This window comes from Delphinapterus leucas, chromosome 1 (genome assembly GCF_059928025.1).
Source record: "Delphinapterus leucas isolate spDelLeu-1000000601 "Yukka" chromosome 1, BTC_Dleu_Yukka2, whole genome shotgun sequence".
NCBI lineage: Eukaryota > Metazoa > Chordata > Mammalia > Artiodactyla > Monodontidae > Delphinapterus > Delphinapterus leucas.
The window spans coordinates 74,844,569-74,863,497 of NC_143129.1; the positions used below are offsets into that span (position 1 = coordinate 74,844,569).

Sequence of the window (18,929 nt, forward strand, 5' to 3'; positions counted from 1 at the left end):
GTCCTTATTGTCGAATCTAACCCCCATCACTTTTCTCCACTGCAGAGCCCTGTGATGGAAAGTTTGGTGCGTCCTTAGTTTCATGCCCTTGCTGTTTCTGTGTGTATGACAGTATTCATGTCCCCTTCTGACCACCCAGACTAGAAATGTCTGTCTGAGGGGACAACCATCCTGCTGAGGTTGCTACAGCCCCTGACTCTAAATCAGTCAGTAAGGCTGGCTTCATGGTGCTGACCTGGAGCTTCTGTGCCCATCTGTGCTGAGCCGTATGCCAGGTCTGAAGGCATGGGAGGTCTCAAGGTCTCTTCCCTCCTGCGAATGGCCTTGAACCCACCCCCTCCTTCCCAGTGTGCAGTGACGAACATCTGTGCCTGGGCACATTCTGCTTTTCTCTCTCAGCCACTTTCTCCCATTCACACCAGGCCTCTCCACCAGCTGAAGTCCTGGCCTTGCCTGCAGGAGCTATAAGATGCGTTACTAGCTTTGCTGTCAGAACAAATCTTTCCCATAACTGGAGAGATAGCATGATGCCAGCAAAAAACCCTTCTTTTTGTCTCTGAGTGAAGACTGTATCTGCTCACCTTATGTGTCTTCCAGCATTACCTGGGACCTCAGCCTGTAACTCCAAGGACTCTGGCCCAGCCCTGCTTTGTGTCTCTCCTGTCTTCTGCCACCAACAAGAATGCAAGCCTATGGTCAGCTGTCAGTCTTCTCACTTACTCACCCTGCTCTGCCTAAGCTGAGGTCGCCCGGATTCTTTTTTTTTTTTAATGTTTACCTTTAAAAAAAATTGTTTTTGTATTTATTTGTTTATTTATTTGGCTGAGTCAGGTCTTAGTTGCGGCACGCAGGGTCTTTGTTAGGGGATCGTTCCTTGCGGTGTGCAGGCTCTCTAGTTGTGGCGCGCGGGCTCCAGAGTGCGTGGGCTCAGTTGCCCCGTGGCATGTGGGATCTTAATTCCCCGACCAGGGATTGTACTTGCATCCCCTGCATTGGAAGGCAGATTCTTAACCCGTGGACCACCAGGGAAGTCCCTCCCCCAGATTCTCGATCCCAGAGTCTGTTCCTTACCTTCTCCTGAGCACCCTCCTTGTGCGATGAGAGACTCAGCTCCTCAGGATCTCCTGCTGCAGGGAGCGGATCCCTACTCAGGTAATTCACCTAGGAGGGGTTTATGAAAGGATGTAAAATGGGAAATAAAGGTTAGAATCTGGGCTTCCCTGGTGGTGCGGTGGTTGAGAGTCCGCCTGCCGATGCAGGGGACACGGGTTCGTGCCCCGGTCCGGAAAGATCCCACATACCGCGGAGCGGCTAGGCCCGTGAGCCATGGCCGCTGAGCCTGCGCGTCCGAAGCCTGTGCTCCGCAGCGGGAGAGGCCACAACAGTGAAAGGCCCGCGTACTGCAAAAAAAACCAAAGCCAAAAAAAAAAGAACAAAGAAGGGCATTGTGAAAACTGTTTTTTCCCAGACCTAGCCCACGAGTTACCCACTATATGCTAAAATCTTTTATGCATATGCAAACTTATAGATGTGTGAATATATATGTATATACCTTTTTATACACAGTGGAGGTGCACTGTACACGTGGGTTCACATGTTGCTTTTAATTTTCTTTCACTAACACTTTATCTTTGGGCTCACTCCACTTGGTATTTATGGACATACCTCTTTCTCATGGCTACATTATATTTCATTATATGGCTGGACCGTAATTATTTAACCAGTCCCTTATTAATAAACATTTTAGTTGTTTTCACTCTTTTGCTGTTTTATGTATATATATAAATAGTCTTATATATTTATATATATTATATATGTATGTATATCTATAGTCTTCTAGATACTATCTCATTAGCATCACTCTGCATCCCAGCAGCCGAGGAGGGAGACTCCAGGCTTTACTGGTGTGAGGCGGCCCTTGAGGGTGGCTGGGTCCAGAAACAAGAGTCCCCAGCTGGAGGTCAGGGTGAGGGGAGGACGGGGAGACCCTCCCCAGGGGCCTGGGCAGTGGGGCCCCCTGGGAATGTGGGGAGGGGTTCCTAAGGGAGGAGCCTGGGGGGTCCCGCTGACCCTTCCAAACTGTGTGCTTCCCCGGTTCCTGTGTCCCGTCCTCTGCTCACCTTGAGACCCACCAGCCGAGTTGTGGAGCTCCTCCCCTCCGATCCTCATTCTACCTCAATGGGGACACCCTGCGGAACCACGTGGCTCCCCATGGTGGAGCCGTCTCCTTCCTCTTCCCAGTGATGTCAGAGCAGGATGCTGGGGACTACACCTGCGAGGCTGAGAACAATGTCTCCAAAGAGACAAGCAAGGCTGAGACACTCTCCGTGGATGGTAGGTCTTGTCCCCCAACTGGGCTATGAGCCCCAGCAAGCTGGCCAGGGTCAGATCTCACTCCTCTGTGTTCCTCCCGCCATGCTGGGTACAGAGCATGGGGAACTTGGAGGAGGGAGATGTGTAGAGGGAGAGGAACCTCAGGTCACACGAAAATAAGCAGTTAGATGGGTCCTCTTTTTATAGTCACAGATGCTGTGGACCCTTTAGAGAACCACTTTTCTGGGATCTCACTAAGTCTGAGCCATTTTGATTTTGGCCTCAGGCACAGGCAACTTGTCTCCTGTGGATAGGCCTTAAGGTGTGTGTTATAGACTGAATGTTTGTGTAAACCCCAAACTCATAAGTTGAAGATCTAGCCCCCAATATGGTGATATTGGAAGATGGGGGTTTCTGGAAGGTAATTAGGGTTAGATGAGATCATGAGGGTGGGGCCCTCATGATGTGATAAGTGCCTTTGTAAGAAGAGACACCAAGAGCCCCCTCTCTCTCCCTCTCTCCCATCCCCCTTCCCTTCCCCTCCCCCACCCTTCCCCCTCCCCTCCTCTCTCTCTCTCTCTCTCTAGGCGTGCAAAAAGAAAAGGTCGTGTGAAGATACATCGAGATGGCAGCCACCTACAAGTGAAGAGAAGAGGCTTCAGGATGAAACCTACCTTGGGCACCCTGATCTTGGACTTCTAGCCCCCAGAACTGTGAGAAATTACATTTCTGTTCTTTAAGCCTCCTAGTCTGTGGCATTTTGTTATGGGATCCCGAGCTAAGACAGTGTGTGTTAGAGAGAGAGCAGAGAGGCGGAGAGCCTGACCGAGGCACACACAGGGACACGAATAGAGAGGCAGAAGCTGGAGTCCTGGGTGCAGATGAGCTCCAGAGACCCACAAGAAGCCCCACAACCTCAGCTTGGCCCCCATTTCTCCCCGTATCTGCCGATGCTCTTCTCCCCAGAGCTGGCTGCATTGCCTTCTTCCCTTGCTACTGGGGTGGGCAGTCACACGGTCTGCATACCTCTCTGCCAAGGGGACCCTGTGACCACACAGCCTGGAGGCATTTCAGGAACCTGAACTCCCAGGACTCCCCGGAGCACCAGGGGAGAAATGGCAGCTGCTTTGCCCAGGTGCTGGCTGAAGGCTTGTGAGAGTGGCTCTGAGGCTCTGGACCCTGAGTGCCAACTATGACCTTGACTCAGCATCCTTCCCAAACAGTTCTGCAAAGCTGCCAGGACCCCCACCCTTCTACTGCATGCGTGCCCACCTTAGCCTACTCCACCTGGAATCCCTTCCCTAGTAACGTGAGAAGATGGCAAAGTCTGAATCCACCTCAGTCTCATCAGTATCTCCTTGCCTTCCCTGGCCTCAGAGGACACTGTCTTTCCTCCCCTCACTCAGGGCAGAGCAGCACCCTCGGCTCCCTCTTCCAACTCTGGGTACCACAAGAAGCACAACAGAGCGGCTCAGGCTGTGGGCTAGAGTCCCTGCTGAGGTCTCTCACCTATTGTCAATAGGGGACTGTAGTCAGGAGTCTGGTCGTGACTGGACTGATTCGATTTGACTGGTTGGTTTATTCCTTCTTTCCTTCTCCCCTTGCTGGAAAAATGAATTTAACACATTGTGTCGTGAAGAATTAACTTTCCCAAAGAGAGGTCTGGCTTTTGCCATTGGCTACTGGAAGTGATCTTTAGACCTTTGGAATATCAGGTCTGATAAGCACGTCTTCGTTTGCATGGGGACCTTGGCCACCAGACCGTCTAACAATGTGATGTATGATGAGGGCTTTGGGCCATGCAGTATCATTTCTCCCCGCAACCTTTGGGAGACTAGAGGCTAAAGATCAGTCATGAGGGCCATATGTCATCAAGCCCCAACAAAACCGGCACCAAGGCTTGGGCGAGACTCTCTGTGTGTATTGTCACACACTGAGGCCAGAAGCGTAACACTGTCCTAGGATTCCATGGAGAGAGGACATGTTTGGTACTTTTCCTGGGCCTCTGCACTTCCTCCCTAGGCTGATTTTCTTTTTTTTCCGGTACGCGGACCTCTCACCGCTGTGGCCTCTCCCGTTGCGGAGCACAGGCTCCGGACGCGCAGGCTCAGCGGCCACGGCTCACGGGCCCAGCCGCTCCGCCGCACGCGGGATCCTCCCGGGCCGGGGCGCGAACCCGTGTCCCCTGCATCGGCAGGCGGACCCCCAACCACTGCGCCACCAGGGAAGCCCCCTAGGCTGATTTTTAACCTGTGAGAATAAAAGCTTTCAGTGTGTTCTATGAATCCCTTTAGCAAATCTTTGAACCTGAGGATGGTTTGGGGGAACCCCTGAAACTTGCAGCTGGTGTCAGAAGTGAGGATGGTCTTCTATTCTCTCTAACTGTATGCTTGGCTAAACTCACACACGTTTTACAAAATACATACAATGTGGCAAGATAAGACACCAATCAGGAAAATGAGATTAGAAGAAAGCAGGGTAGAAAGATAAGCCAGTGCCAGGAACACAGTCCTATCCGAATTGCATGCTTCAGTGTTCTATCCTGGCCATGGGAGGCCACCCACATGGCTCTCTACTTGACAGCAGCAACTCTGAGGGGGTAGTAACGTCAGCTATACGGTCACAAGACTGCTCAGGGAAACAGCCCTGGGCCCTGAAATTCCTGCCACTTTGTTGGAACTTCCTAAATATTTGTAGGATGAATGGCTACTTTTATATATCAGTTGATGACAGCTCTGATAAGATGAGGCAGCCTCCCAGATTCTGATCAACTCTGGGACATTGATGAGCTGGAGTTTTGAGCCTGTGGTGGTGTGGAGAGCTGGAACCTGATCAGTGTTGAATTTGCTGAGAAAAGGGTCATTCTGTGCAGAGCTGTCTGGGCGGCCAGCTGGCTTCCCTCAGGCCACCCCACTTTGTTCCCGTTGGGCTCTCTTTGAGCGCCTCCGGTCTCAAATAGAAATTAACAATAACGAATGAATACAAATACAAATTAATAATGACACCAGCAATACTAACATTTACTGAGGGTTTTCTGTGTTGGGACATCACAGATAGAGTGTGTTACATCCCAAATTTGTTTCAAGTCCTGCCACCAAGGTACCAGAGGACCTGGGTTTTGGCAACTGTGTGGCCTCGGAGAAGTCCCTCCACCCCGTGGACCCCTGGTTTTTATTTTTGTTTTTTGTGTTTTTTTGTAAAATAAGGGGTTGGACAAGATGAGTAGGTTCTGAACTTCTTTTCTTTCCTGTTTTCAAACGAGTTCTGCATCAGCATCCCGCACGTCAAGGGATAAATGCAGGCGCACGTCTTGGATTGAAGCTCTGGCCCGGACCTGCTTCCCTTGGCAGTCCTGGACACAGTGCTTCCCAATTCCCAGGGGGACTCCCAGGAGGACAGATCCAGAGGCCCCAGAGTCCACCTCATGCTCTAGGAAGCCCAGCCCAAGAAGGCAGCGTTTCACAGCCCTACTCACTGGGAAAGAAACATTTTGTGCTTAGAGATAAAGGCAGCTCAGGCTGGGGAACGTTCTCTCTGCTTCAGCGAAACACAAGAGCAGGCAGCGTGGGGCATTCTCAAACTTTAGCATACAGCGGAATCCCCTGGGGACCTGGATGAGCAGGTGGATTCACAGCCACCACCAGGTCCCACCGCCGTCGTGATTCCCTGGGTCTGGAGTGGAGCCCAAGGAATCAGCATTGTAACCAGCCCTCTGTGATTCTGATGCAGGAGATACAAAACCTGCACTGTGAGAACAATAAACAGAGCATATGGCGGGGAGTCGATTTTAGGAAAGAAGGGCAGACGCATCGTACTTACAAGGAAGGTTGAGGGAAGGGTGTGGGTATAGGAACCACCCTGGGATTTGGATGGCCAAGAGATAAGGAATGAGGGTTTCCCTGGTGGCGCAGTGGTTGAGAGTCCGCCTGCCGAGGCAGGGGACACGGGTTCGTGCCCCGGTCCGGGAGGATCCCACATGCCGCGGAGCGGCAGGGCCCGTGAGCCATGGCTGCTGAGCCTGCGCGTCCAGAGCCTGTGCTCCGCAACGGGAGAGGCCACAACAGTGAGAGGCCCGCGTACCGCAAAAAAAAAAAGGAAAAAGAAAAAAAAAGAGATAAGGAATGAGTCATCAGGCAGTGTGTTTTAAAGGGGCTCAGGGAATTCCCTAGTGGTCCAGTGGTTAGGGCTCCACGCTTCCACTGCAGGGGGCAAGGGTTCAATCCGTGGTCGGGGAACTGAGATCCTACAAGCTGCCGCATGGCCAAAATATAAAATAAAATAAAATAAGGTTCAGCCCAGCGTGCTGCGTCTCTGCGTACATAACGGGATGATCTGGTGAGCAGGCAGGTGGCATGGAAAGCACCGAGCTGGGCTGAACCTGCCGGCAGCAAAGCCCTCTGTGTCCTCAGATCAGGGGCTGATTGGTGCTGCCAGAGAACAGTCTCAAATCAGCCTGTTCACGTATCTTCTGTTAGAGACTTCCTACCTATTCTCTTCAATAGCCACAGACCCTGGCCAAGTACGAAGGGGTCCCAGGTCTTCACAGTCCCCAAGCCCACCATCTCGACACTTAACCAACCTTCCGTAACAACCACAACTCATACTCTTTGAGCCCTCGCTCTGCGCCGCTCTATGCTAAGTACTCTACAGGCATCATCTCTCTTCATTTTCACAACCGCCCTACAAAGCTGGTGTTGTGAGGATCTCATTCTGCAGACGAAGGCTCCAAACCAAGCAGTTTGGTTCCAGATATGTCATCGTTTCCCCTGCCCACCCTACTATCTTTCTCCAGATCTTTAGGGCAATTTGTTGACCAGAAAAGCTAAGGGTGGCCTTGAACTCTTAAAGCTTAGCTATTTCACTGTGATTCTTTTTCTAAGATTTTGCTCCTGTTTTAGGGTAATCACATAATTTACCCTACAAACCAGGATACTTTCTAAGAGTGAAAAGGAGCATGATTAATAATTAGGCCAGGACAACCGACTTAAGCTGGGACTGTCCCAAGAAACCCGGACGCAGACTCACTTCATCTGTTTCAGACTTTGCCCATTCTCCTGAAATACCTGCCTTTGACACACCCACCTAAACCTTCAGTTTCAGCAGATAACTTTGCCTCCACTTTACAGAGAAAATTGAAACCACATGACAGGACACCCCTTAACTTCTTGCCACAGACAAAGAAGATGCTACCTGCAACTCTGATCATCTTTTCTTATTATAATGAAGGGCCATCTTGCAATCGAAGACTGGTTCTTCTTCCTGGCCTCTGAATCCCAGTTCCCTCCCAACTTCTGGGGGTGGTGGGGGCTTGCTCCACTGACCATCTCCTTTCTTTCTTGCAGCTCCACTCCCCACTTGCTTCTTCTCGTCCCGGCATTTAAATATGTTCAAATCTCTCCCATTAAAAAAAAATCAACAGCATAAACAACAAGGTCCTACTGTATAGCACAGGGAACTGTATTCAAGATCTATGGTAAACCATAATGGAAAAGAATAGGAAAAAGAATGTATATATGTATAACTGAATCACTTTGCTGTACAGCAGAAATTAACACAACGTTGTAAAGCAAGCATACTTCAATAAAATTTCAAAAAATCAGCAGCAATAAAACTTTCCCTCTACCCTGTTTTCCCTTCACCTCCAGCCTTTATTTCTCCTGCCTATCAAAGTAAACTTCTTGAGAGACTATGACTTCTAAGCTCTTGAGCAGGTCTCCAAGGCTCTAAGGTGAGCTGTCTCCAGGGCACCTCTGCCGCCCCGTCTCTGATCTTCGCCACCTCACTCCTGCCCCACTTGGTCAGGCTGCCATCTGTGCCTCCGTGTGCTCTGCTCTCTCCCACCCCGGGGGGCCTGCCCAGGCTGGTCCCTCACAAGGAACACTCCTTTCTCCTCTGTTTCACAATGGCTCCTCTGGGTGCCCTTCAGCAGTCTGCGGGCTATTTCGGTTCTCACCAGCCACCTTCATAGTTCAACTGAATAATCACTCTTTTAACCCTGACATTTAAAAAAGAAAAAGAAAGGAAGAAGGTAAACCATGTATCAGGCGCAGCCCCTTTGATGGAACAGAAGACATGTGCAGGTCTCAATGTGCTTTGCTGTGGGAGGGAGGTGACTGATTTGGAACTTATCTGCTAATGGCTCTGCTGTGTGGGTCCCGGTTCCTGACGAGAAGCTGAAGAGAAAATCTGATCAAAGGTTTGACCCTTTATTATCCCCCCATCCTTTCATCAGAACAAGACCAGCTTTTCACCGGCCCCTGTTTCCCAAGGCTGTTACCTCAGGAGAATTGGGGTGTGGGAATTGGCTGCATAGTGCGGCACGCGGGATCTTAGTTCCCCGACCAGGGATCGAACCTGTGTCCCCTGCATTGGGAACATGGAGTCTTAACCACTGGACCACCAGGGAAGTCCCAAGACTTATTTCTCATTAACTTATTTGCCCCCTAAAGACCCAGGCAGAGGAGACAGGGCATCTAACTTTGACTGGCTGAACTACTTTATCATATATAATAGTATCTTAATCTAGGTTCCTCCCAAAGCAGGGCCTTTGACAAGAACTTGAGTAGAGGTAGTATTTTCTGGGAGATGATCCAGGAAGCCAACATAAATGAATGAAGAACATGAGATGGGGAAGGGAGAAAAGCCCATAAAAGGTGTGGACAACCGGGCTCAGTCTGCTGAAGAACTCTGGAGAACAAGCCCCAGAATTATCCCATGGAAGGGCAGGGAGGCTGGGGCATTTATCCACCAATGCAGCACTCTATTGGCTCCAGGGGTTGCCTCTGGGGTCTGTACACTCTCTACACTTTCCGGCTGCACTGCAACTGGGCTGATGCCCTTCCATTGCTGCAGAGATAGCCCTGAAGCAGAAAACCAGAGGTGCAAACTTCAGGGTGGAGGGGCACAGTCGTGAAACTGTCCACCACAGCACTGCAGAAATCAACTGGGTCACAGACTGTGGTAAGGGGACCCTATGTGTTAACTGGAACTCTCCCTGCCGTGGTTCCACTGAGGTGTCCATGGGACAGGAATGGAGAGATCAAAGGCAGCGTGAGGGAGACCTCTCCCTGTGAAATTTTCAACCAGAATGAAGGAGAACTTGTGTCACTGCTCTTGGAACCCCCTCATCCATGGATGGAGAGTTGAGAGAGGGAGATTGGAAAGAGATTTCTTTTCTCTTTTTTTTTTTGGCTGCACCACGCAGCTTGTGGGATCTTAGTTCCCCGACCAGGGATTGAACCAGTGCCCTCTGCAGTGGAAGCACAGAGTCCTAACCACTGTACCACCACAGAATTCCGGAAAGAGAGTTCTTCAGAAATAACTGTTATTTTATTGTCAGTCCCCACCTCATCCCTCAAAGGATAGATGATTTTACGTCTGAGGGGACTTCAGAGAGAAGACGTGTGCCTGCAGGTGAGAGTAAGGGGACCGGAGCCTAAGTCAGGGCTCGGAGAATTAAAAACAACTGTGGACTGAGATGGGACTCCTGCGAGGCAGCCAGGAGTGTGACGATGTGCTGTAGATCTCGGAATCTGTCAGGGGCCAGGAATGTTTTTGGAGGGCAAACGAGGACCACCTATGAGACACAGCCTGTTTTGTTGGCCTGGGTACCATACAGTGGGGACAGTTGGAGGGGTGGAGATGAGACGTGCAGCCAGGTGTCCAGGAGCTGAGGAAGGACTTTCAGAGGACCACCCAGGGGCTTCCCTGGTGGCACAGTGGTTGAGAGTCTGCCTGCCAATGCAGGGGACACGGGTTCGTGCCCCGGTCCGGGAAGATCCCACATGCCGCGGAGCAGCTGGGCCCGTGAGCCTTGGCCGCTGAGCCTGCGCGTCCGGAGCCTGTGCTCCGCAACGGGAGAGGCCACAGCAGTGAGAGGCCCGTGTACCGCAAAAAAAAAAAAAAAAAAAAAGGACCACCCAGAAGAGAGATGCATCCTTCCTGGGTCAAGAGTAGGAGAGAAGGAACCAGCAGAAACCTGTAAAAACCCACGAAACTGCTCCTCAGAAGAGTTCATCTTAACCATCTGCCAGGTCCGTAGAGCACAAAGCTACTCAGCCAGATAAGAACAGTTCTACCACCTCTCCACCGTCCTGGAGATGGGGAACATGAATTGGGGAGGCAAGCTGAGGGGAGAAGGAGGAAGGGGGAAGCTGAGCAGAGAGCAGGACCTCTCCCATTGCCCTGCTGTAAGCTTCCAGCCTGAAATAGACGCAAGCCAGGGCAAGGGGAGATTGCTTGATTCTATTTAAGTTTGGAATTTGGTATATTATTGGGTTGGCCAAAATTTTCGTTTTTTTTTTTTTTTTCCGTAAGATGGTTCTAGTAGCGCTCAGTTGTCTTTAACTTCATTTGAAACAATTTTGTTAGATTAAGTTGTGACAGCTCTCATTTCAGCGTGCATTTAAAAAAATCTTATGAATATTTGTGAATTTTTGTGTAGTCATTTTAATATTGAAGATGGAAGAAAAAAGCAACATTTTCGGTATATTATCCTTTATTATTTCAAGAAAGGTAGAAACCTTTCTACCAAAAAAAGATTTGTGCAGTGTATGGAGAAGGTGCTGTGACTGATCGAAAATGTAAAAAGTGGTTTTCGAATTTTCGTGCTGGAGATTTCTCGCTGGACGATGCTCCACGGTCTGGTAGACTAGTTGAAGTTGATAGCGATCAAATCAAAACATTAATTGAGAACAGTCAACGTTATACCACACGGGAGATAGCCGACATACTCAAAATATCCAAATCAAACATTGAAAATCATTTGTACCAGCTTGGTTACGTTCATCGCTTTGATGTTTGTGTTCCACATAAGTTAAGCGAGAAAAACCTTCTCGACCGTATTTCCACATGTGATTCTCTACTGAAAAGTAAAAAACAGTCCCATTTTTAAGACAGATTGTGACGGACGATGAAAAGTGGATACTGTACAGTAATGTGGAGCAGGAGAGATCGTGGGGCAAGCGAAATGAACCACCACCAACCACACCAAAGGCTGGCCTTCATCCAAAGTACATGATGTTGTGTATATGGTGGGATTGGAAGGGAGTCCTCTGTTATGAGCTCCTTCTGGAAAACGAAACGATTAATTCCAAAAAGTACTGCTCCGGATTAGACCAACTGAAAGAAGCACTTGATGAAAGCATCTGGAATTAGTCAACAGAAAACGCATAAACCTCCATCAGGATAACGCAAGACTGCATGTTTCATGATGACCAGGCAATAACCGCTACAGCTTGGCTGGGAAGTTCTGATTCATCCACTATATTCACCAGACATTGCAACTTCGGATTTTCATTTATTTTGGTCTTTACAAAATTCTCTTAATGGAAAAAATTTCAATTCCCCAGAAGACTGTAAAAGTCACCTGGAACAGTTCTTTGCTCAAAAAGTTAAAAAGTTTTGGGAAGATGGAATTATGAAGTTGCCTGAAAAATGGCAGAAGGCAGTGGAACAAACTGGTGAATATGTTGTTCAATAAAGTTCTTGGTGAAAATGAAAAATATGTCTTTTACTTTTAGTTAAAAATGGAAGGAACTTTTGGGCCAACCCAATACCTGAGACAGAAGTTCTCATTTCTGAACTGAGAGCAGAAACCTCAGGGGAAGACCACCCCACTGAATAAGATTGAAGAGGCAGTGAGAGACGGAAATGGAGTTGCATTTGGGTCGCAGTCCATGAGCCAGAATAAAAAATCAGATTTCCAGACCACTTGAAAATCATGTTCGGAGAAGGGCTTTCTCCACACTGGACTGGAAAGGGCTTAGTGAGGGTGGGGTAGGGGCTGGGGAGGGAGTGATGCAAATTATTTCCCTCTGCTCAATAAGTATAATGTACTGTTTATGGAGACAAGTTTAATCAATCTGCACACAGTCACCTTTTGTCTGATCAGCATATTCACTGCAGCAGCTGTGAAGGTGCCCCTGGATCTCCTTTCAAGAGAGAACCTGTCTTCAGCTGTGAGGGATGCAGTTAACTGACAGCCTCCATGTGCAGCACCTGCAGTACCCATGCACTTCCTGGGCAGCCCTAGCCAATGACTACGCACAGTGACGGTGCGGGAGCTCCGCTGCAGAGCTCCCTGCTGAATTAGCGGAGACTGTCTGCTCAGCATCATGGTCCCAGGCTCTCCTTGCTCATTTCTGCTTCCTTTCCCTTTTATCTTTTACAGGCTTTACCCCCCACACTCCCTCCCACACACACATTAAACCTCTTTCCTTTTTAAAAAAAATAATGTTTTTGGACTGCGTTGGGTCATTTTTGCTGTTCACGGGCTTTCTCTAGTTGCGAGAGCCGGGGCTACTCTTCGTTGCAGTGAGCAGGCTTCTCATTGTGGTGGCTTCTCCTTGTTGCGGAGCACAGGGTCTAGGCGCGCGGGCTTCAGTAGTTGTGGCTTGCAGGCTCAGTAGTTGTGGCTCACAGGCTCAGAGTGCGGGCTTCAGTAGTTGTGGCACGTGGGCTCAGTAGCTGTGGCACAAGGGCTTAGTTGCTCCGCAGCACATGGGATCTTCCCAGACCAGGGTTCGAACCCGTGTCCCCTGCATTGGCAGGCGGATTCTTAACCACTGCACCACCAGGGAAGTCCTAAACCTCTTTCACTCCTAACTCCAGTATCTGATTCTCAGAGAACCTAACTCAATTTTTTCTTCCTTGCTTTAATAATATTTTAAAATGATTTTATGTTAAAAAGTTTTCATACTCAGACTGAGACCTGATGTACATTTTCAAAAAACCCAGCCCCTGAGGTCTGATAATTGTATAAATTGAAATTTAAGAAGTATCTCCTTCATTCTCTTCTTCACTTAGCAGATCTTACTCATCCTTGAGGTCTCAGCTTAAATATCATTTCTCCATGGGGACCAGCATCCGTAGGACATACAGAGATGTCCAAAAGATAGAGTCTGCCTGGGGAGATAAAGATGTTTTTATGGTCATATGATCACAGCAACATAGGAACTGCTAAGGGAGACCCGAGGCAGAGTATCCTGAAAGCAAAATGATAGGGCTGGATAGAAAGTGTTCAAAGAACTTGGGGAAAGTGCTATGTCTGGGAAGTCTGGGAGCACAGAGAGTAGGGATCTAGGAAGGCTTCATTTAGGAAGTGGGATTTCAGCTGAATTTGAGGGACAGGAAACATGAGTCAGTGGGTAAACCATCTTGCCAATCAGGCTCAGAGAGAGAATTCTTCCCAAGGTGGGCATGGAGGGGCTTAGTGAGATGGAGGAAGTTAGAGGGCTGCTACATAGGGTGAGCGTCATTTCCCTCTCCTCAGGACTGTCAGTTGGTCACTCTGTCTCTAGCAGCATCCTGGCAGCTTGTCTTCTTCACAGCCTTCGGGGCTGACCAAGTCACACCTGGGGCACACCGGAACACGGGGCTGCTGACATGGGAGCCCTTCCATGGCTGCTCCTCCTCTTGCTGTTCCAGGAAGGTGAGACAGACTGCTAGCTCCAGGACAGGAGTATCTCTTTCCCCCTCTGTTCTCCTGCTGGGTCTTGGGCTAGCAAGTCACCACCTTTGGGACCAAATGCTTCAGCTCTTCTGGAGTAAAGAGGACTAGGGTGTGGCTTCAGTGCAGGGCCAAGAGATGAGGAAACCTGGGGATATGGAAGGGGAAGTAGCCCCATATCCCTCCTGGGGATGTGGAAGGACAGCGAATGGAGAAGAGAAAATTTGGAGGGTGGGGCATAGATGGAAGCTAAGCCCTGGTAGGTGCTCAAGTCAGGTGCAGCAAAAAGCTAGAGTCAGAAGAGGCAACTGGAGGGCAAGGTTGAGTGTGGGTCATAGAAAATACTCAACTGAGATCACAGCCCTTCTGCCCGTCTCAGCAGCCTAGAGACACCAGCTGTGTTGTTTCCATCTTTTCTTTCTTTATCTGCAGCCGAAGGGGACTCTGGAGATGGTGTGGATCCAGAGGAAGGTGTTGCAGTCCTTCAGGAGTCCATCAGCCTCCCCCGGAAATACCATTGGATGAAGAGGTTGAGAACATCATCTGGTCCTCCCGCATAAGCCTTGCCACTGTGATGCCAGGGGAAGAGGGACATCCGGCTACCATCATGGTGACCAACCCTCGCTATGAGGGCTGAGTGAGCTTCCTGGAGCCCACCTATTACCTGCACATCAGCAGTCTGAGCTGGGAGAACTTGGGGCCTTACCAAGCTCAAGTCAACCTGAGGGTGTCCCAGATCTCCACCATGCAGCACTACAATCTTTGTGTGTACCGTGAGTTTACTGGGAACCATAAAACTGCCTTTTCTGGCTCTCCTGAGCTTCTCACACAAAGGATCAGGGGTCTTAGGACTCGGGGTTATGACTTGAGGGTCTGGGATGGGAAGGCAGTCTACCTCCAGTGTGTCTGACCCCAGTATCTGCACTGCAGGTAAAGTGACCTCGAGTAGCAAGATCCTGGACTGAGGCTGTTCCTGTGGATGTGCCCAACACAGTGAGACGGGTCAGGGGTTTCGTTTACAGACATCTAGGGAGCCTTTCTCTCCCAGTGAGATTCTGCATCCTGGGCATGAATGCCACCTCCATTCTTGAGCCTTTTGTCCTCCTGTGTGATTTGAGGGCTACTAATCAGGGTGTCCTCTCTACTTGAACCCAAATTTCCTCTTAGTGCCTGTGACATTGACTGATTTTCTTTTTCGTTTTTCATTAATTAATTAATTAATTTTTGGCTGCGTTGGGTCTTCATTGCTGCGTGTGGGCTTTCTCTAGTTGCAGCGAGTAGGGGCTTCTTTTGCTGCGGAGCTCGGGCTCCAGGTGTGTGGGCTTCAGTAGTTGCGGTGCACGGGCTCAGTAGTTGTGACTCCCGGGCTTAGTTGCTCCGCGGCATGTGGGATCTTCCCGCACCAGGGATTGAACCTGTGTCCTTTGCATTGGCAGGTGGATTCTTAACCACTGCGCCACCAGGGAAGCCCATTGACTGATTTTCTACCTTGAATCTTGCAGAGGCACTGATTAAACTATAAATGCCCCTGGGAGGGGTGATAATATTTTCTAAGATCAGGGAGGCAGGACAGAGTTTGAAAGAAGGTGGGGTGCAAAGGTAAGAGAGAGAAGGCAAGTCATAAAGGGGAGGTAGAAGATGCCAAAGGCAGCTCTGTCGCTTGGCAGCTGCCCTGGGGACTCTGGAACAACAGGTTTGATGGTGGCTAGGTGCTGTTAGTTTGGCTTGTTTGTTAAGTGAAGCAGGTCTCAGTGGGCAGCATCCATACCCCAGTGTTGAAGAGCTTAGGAAAACAGACCCAACCCCTGATTACTTAGAGGATCTTTGTGTTTCTCCTTCATCTAGGATGGCTGTCACAGCCTCACATGACTGTGAACTTTGAGATCTCTGGGGAAGAAGGTACTGTAATGTGTCCTTGACATGATCCATAGGGACGCAGGCCTGGATGTGACCTGCTGCTGGATATCCTGGGAGGACGGTGCTGACACAGCCCACGAAGGCTCTGTCCTTAGCACATCCTGGAGGCCCGGGAAAAAGGCCGTCTCCTACACATGCAGGGCAAACAACCGCATCAGCGACATCAGTTCTCATCTCATCCCTGCTGGGCCCTTCTGGGCAGGTACCAGGGCCCCAGAGACAGCCCCTGAGCGACCACAGGGCCTCAAGTCTACCCGCTCCCTCCCTCCCTTCTCCCCAGGAGAGTACCTGGAATCTAGACCTGACTACTCCCGTGGAGACTTGACCCCTGGATTGGGATGGGGCCCCCCACTTTCCCTGTGCTCCTTCCTAGTCCTCCCAGCTTCCAAAGGTCCCTTCTAGTCTCTTACTCAGGTTGAGATTACTCCCCAGACCCCAGACCCTGAAATTCTGTGAATAGAATATACATTTCCTGAGATACTTGCCAAGGAACATCAACGGACTGTAAACTTGAGACCCCCTGTGTGGAATTTGGGGTAGGTGTCTGTCCCCTAATCCAGACCTTCCCTCTGGTGAGCCCCTCTCTCCTTGCCTTCTTCTGTCCCAGATATTGGTTACCCTTTGGAGAAGTCTTCCACTTCCTTCTGTCTCCTGGCCAAGGCATTGCTCATCCTCTTGCTTTTTGTAATTCTTGCTGTGGGGCTCTGGCTCAATCGAGTCCAGACAAGATGCAAGATTCCAAGAATGAAGAAACTCAGGAGAAACAGAATGAGGCTGAGAAAGAAGGGGAAGCCTGGCCCCAGCCTGGCCTGATGGCCCCCTGGGGACCCCTGCCCTGAGCATTGTTTCTTCCCAGCCCCAAGGGAGACCTTCCTCTCCTTCCCAGACTCATCTCTTCCCAGGGGGCCAAAGGGTGGGTGTCCCAAGGGCCATGCTCCCTGAGGGAAGATTGTCTGGCAATAAAGTCAAACTAGGTGACCTCACTGGGGAGGAGCTGTTTGGTCCTTCACTGGGTGACTCTGGCAAAACCTGCTTTCCTGCATTTCTTCCATTCCAGTTACCCTCTTCCAACCCCACGTGCTTCCCTCACCTGCCTTTGGGAAGGAAAGTGAGTCTAAAAGACCCGCTCACAATGAAGTGTTGGTATGTTATTATTCATGCCTAACCCACTCCCCACCAACACACATAACATTTACACTTCAATAAGAAAAGTGGGAGATTCCTTTTAACCTAATTGAAGCTGTGACTCCCGAATGGGAGATTTCAGGCAATGAGAAAGCTACCTAAGAGTGGTGTTATTCCTGCCAATCTTTCTGCTCTCACACCCTCCTTCTGCCCTGCCCTTAGCTACTCCCACCCACCCCAGCCCACCCCACCCCAGTCTAGCGGCTGTCTGGCACGGGCGCTCTGAAGCACCCCAGTGCAGTCCTACTCTGGGTCTGACTTTTCTACTCTGACCTTTCGGTCATCTCTCTGGTGCCAGCTTCTCTGGGGCTCTGGTGCCTGCCCCACAGAGATGGCAACACAGCCGGATTAATAGCAGAGGTCTGAACCCTTGACCTCTGTTTGTGGTTGGTGTTACTGTCCTGTCTGTCCCTTCTCCACAGATTTCCTCTGTGGAAAGGCCTCACACCTTCTCTCTGGACTCTTGTCCTGGGTTAATGCCCACCCCCTACACATACATTACCTGTGTCCCCCACAAAGGCCTTTAAGTTTATATGTTCTTTGTCTTTCCCAAGCCCAGGGATCAGTTCGAATTCCTCACCCTCTGATTAAGTCTTGGTCATTCTCCTCACATCAGATCTTGTAGATGTTACTTAATGTAGCTGCTGTGGCAGGGTGGGGTGGGGGGTGAATTGGGGAGGGAATGCAAAGCCAGTCAACTCACAGGACATGCCCGGGGATTGAGTGACCTGGAGGAAGGTGGTGTGTAGGATACAGTAGGGAGATCACTGGGTGAGATCTCAGGAGATATGGGCTGTGCTCTGCCACTGGTCTCTGGCTTGGGACACTTTGCCCAGCAGATGTCCATGGAGGCACCATCCCTTTCCACCAGGAACATGCGCTTTGAAGGAGAGGCATGCACAGGTGCAGCTGACTGGCGCTCTTACAGAGACAGGGCTAAGTGAACGCCTTGGCTTCCACAGGGGTGGGAGGGGCCGGTAACCCCAGGGGATTTTAGAAGAGGGTCTGAGGGGTAGAGACAGAGCCATGTGGCAGAAGCCATGCCGGACATCTCTCTGCATCTGGCTTTCCCCTCTCAGTGAGGAGAAGGATGCTGACCTCCAAAGTGTTTCCCAAGAAAAGGAACACTGAGGCTGTGAAGGGGCAGTGGGACGCACTGGGGAACCACGGGGACCAAGGATGGCTTTAGGGAAAACAGGACACATGGACCAGGCACTGGGACACTCCAGGAGGGGGGCTCCACTGGGACACTCCAGCCAGGGGTATGGTAGAAACCAAGAGTCAGGGTCTCCAGGGCTGGAAAGGAAGCAGGGCCAGGAGGTAAGCAGGGGTTTCCTGTCTAGGTTTTTGGGCAGGAGATGGAACCCTGTAGGGCTTGGGAAGGACGTGATGAGGTTGGGAAACCAGTCCCCAAAGAGCTCCTAAGAATAGCAACCGATCCACTCTACTCCCTGAAGGCCTGAGTGCTTGTCCTGCTGGAAGGCAGTCCCTGGCCTGAGGCTGGTTCTCTGTGCCTCCCTTTGGGCTGAGGAGACCCACCTCCAAAAAGGCACGAAGTTCTAGGACCAACCCTGCAGCACCCAGCTCCTCTCATTCCTTTAATACCTTTCTGGAGACTGAGTGGAAAAGGCCAACAGCCATCTTGCACACACGGGGGCAGGTCTTTTCTTGTATATTTCAGAGTCTGGCACAGGAAGTCAATAAGGGAATGAATGTCACTGTATGGCTGGCCCAGGGCCCTCCCTGGAATTTGGCAAAATACCTTCTCACACCCAGTCTCTGAACAGAGAAAGGCTGAGGTCCCCAACCAGTCCAGAGCACCTGGAAGAGGAAGGCTCAGACCCTCAAGAAGGTGGAATATAAGCTCAGAGAGACCCAGGCCTCTTCCTCTGCAGGAATCCAGGATAATAATCACCTAACAGCACTTTGCCTTTTGCAAAGTTTGCTGTTTTGAAATAGGTGAAAAGCAAACTGAGGGGAGGAGGATAATATTTGAGCATTGAAGTGCCAGGCATTGGGCTAGCCGTGGAGAGGCGGAAAAGACACTGTCTGCCCTCAAGGAACT

The 18,929-nt window shown here is 50.3% G+C and overlaps 1 protein-coding gene across 1 annotated transcript; it reads left to right on the top strand.

Moving 5' to 3' along the window:
- The first annotated feature begins 1,097 nt into the window (after positions 1–1,097).
- Positions 1,098–17,031, top strand: SLAMF9 (SLAM family member 9). Its single transcript, XM_089906588.1, is given in 9 exon segments — positions 1,098–1,152; positions 2,242–2,334; positions 13,741–13,744; positions 14,195–14,225; positions 14,227–14,266; positions 14,269–14,535; positions 15,608–15,663; positions 15,665–15,881; positions 16,287–17,031. Coding segments are annotated over 9 exon segments (969 nt in total). The 3' UTR covers positions 16,493–17,031.
- Positions 17,032–18,929: the final 1,898 nt, after the last annotated feature.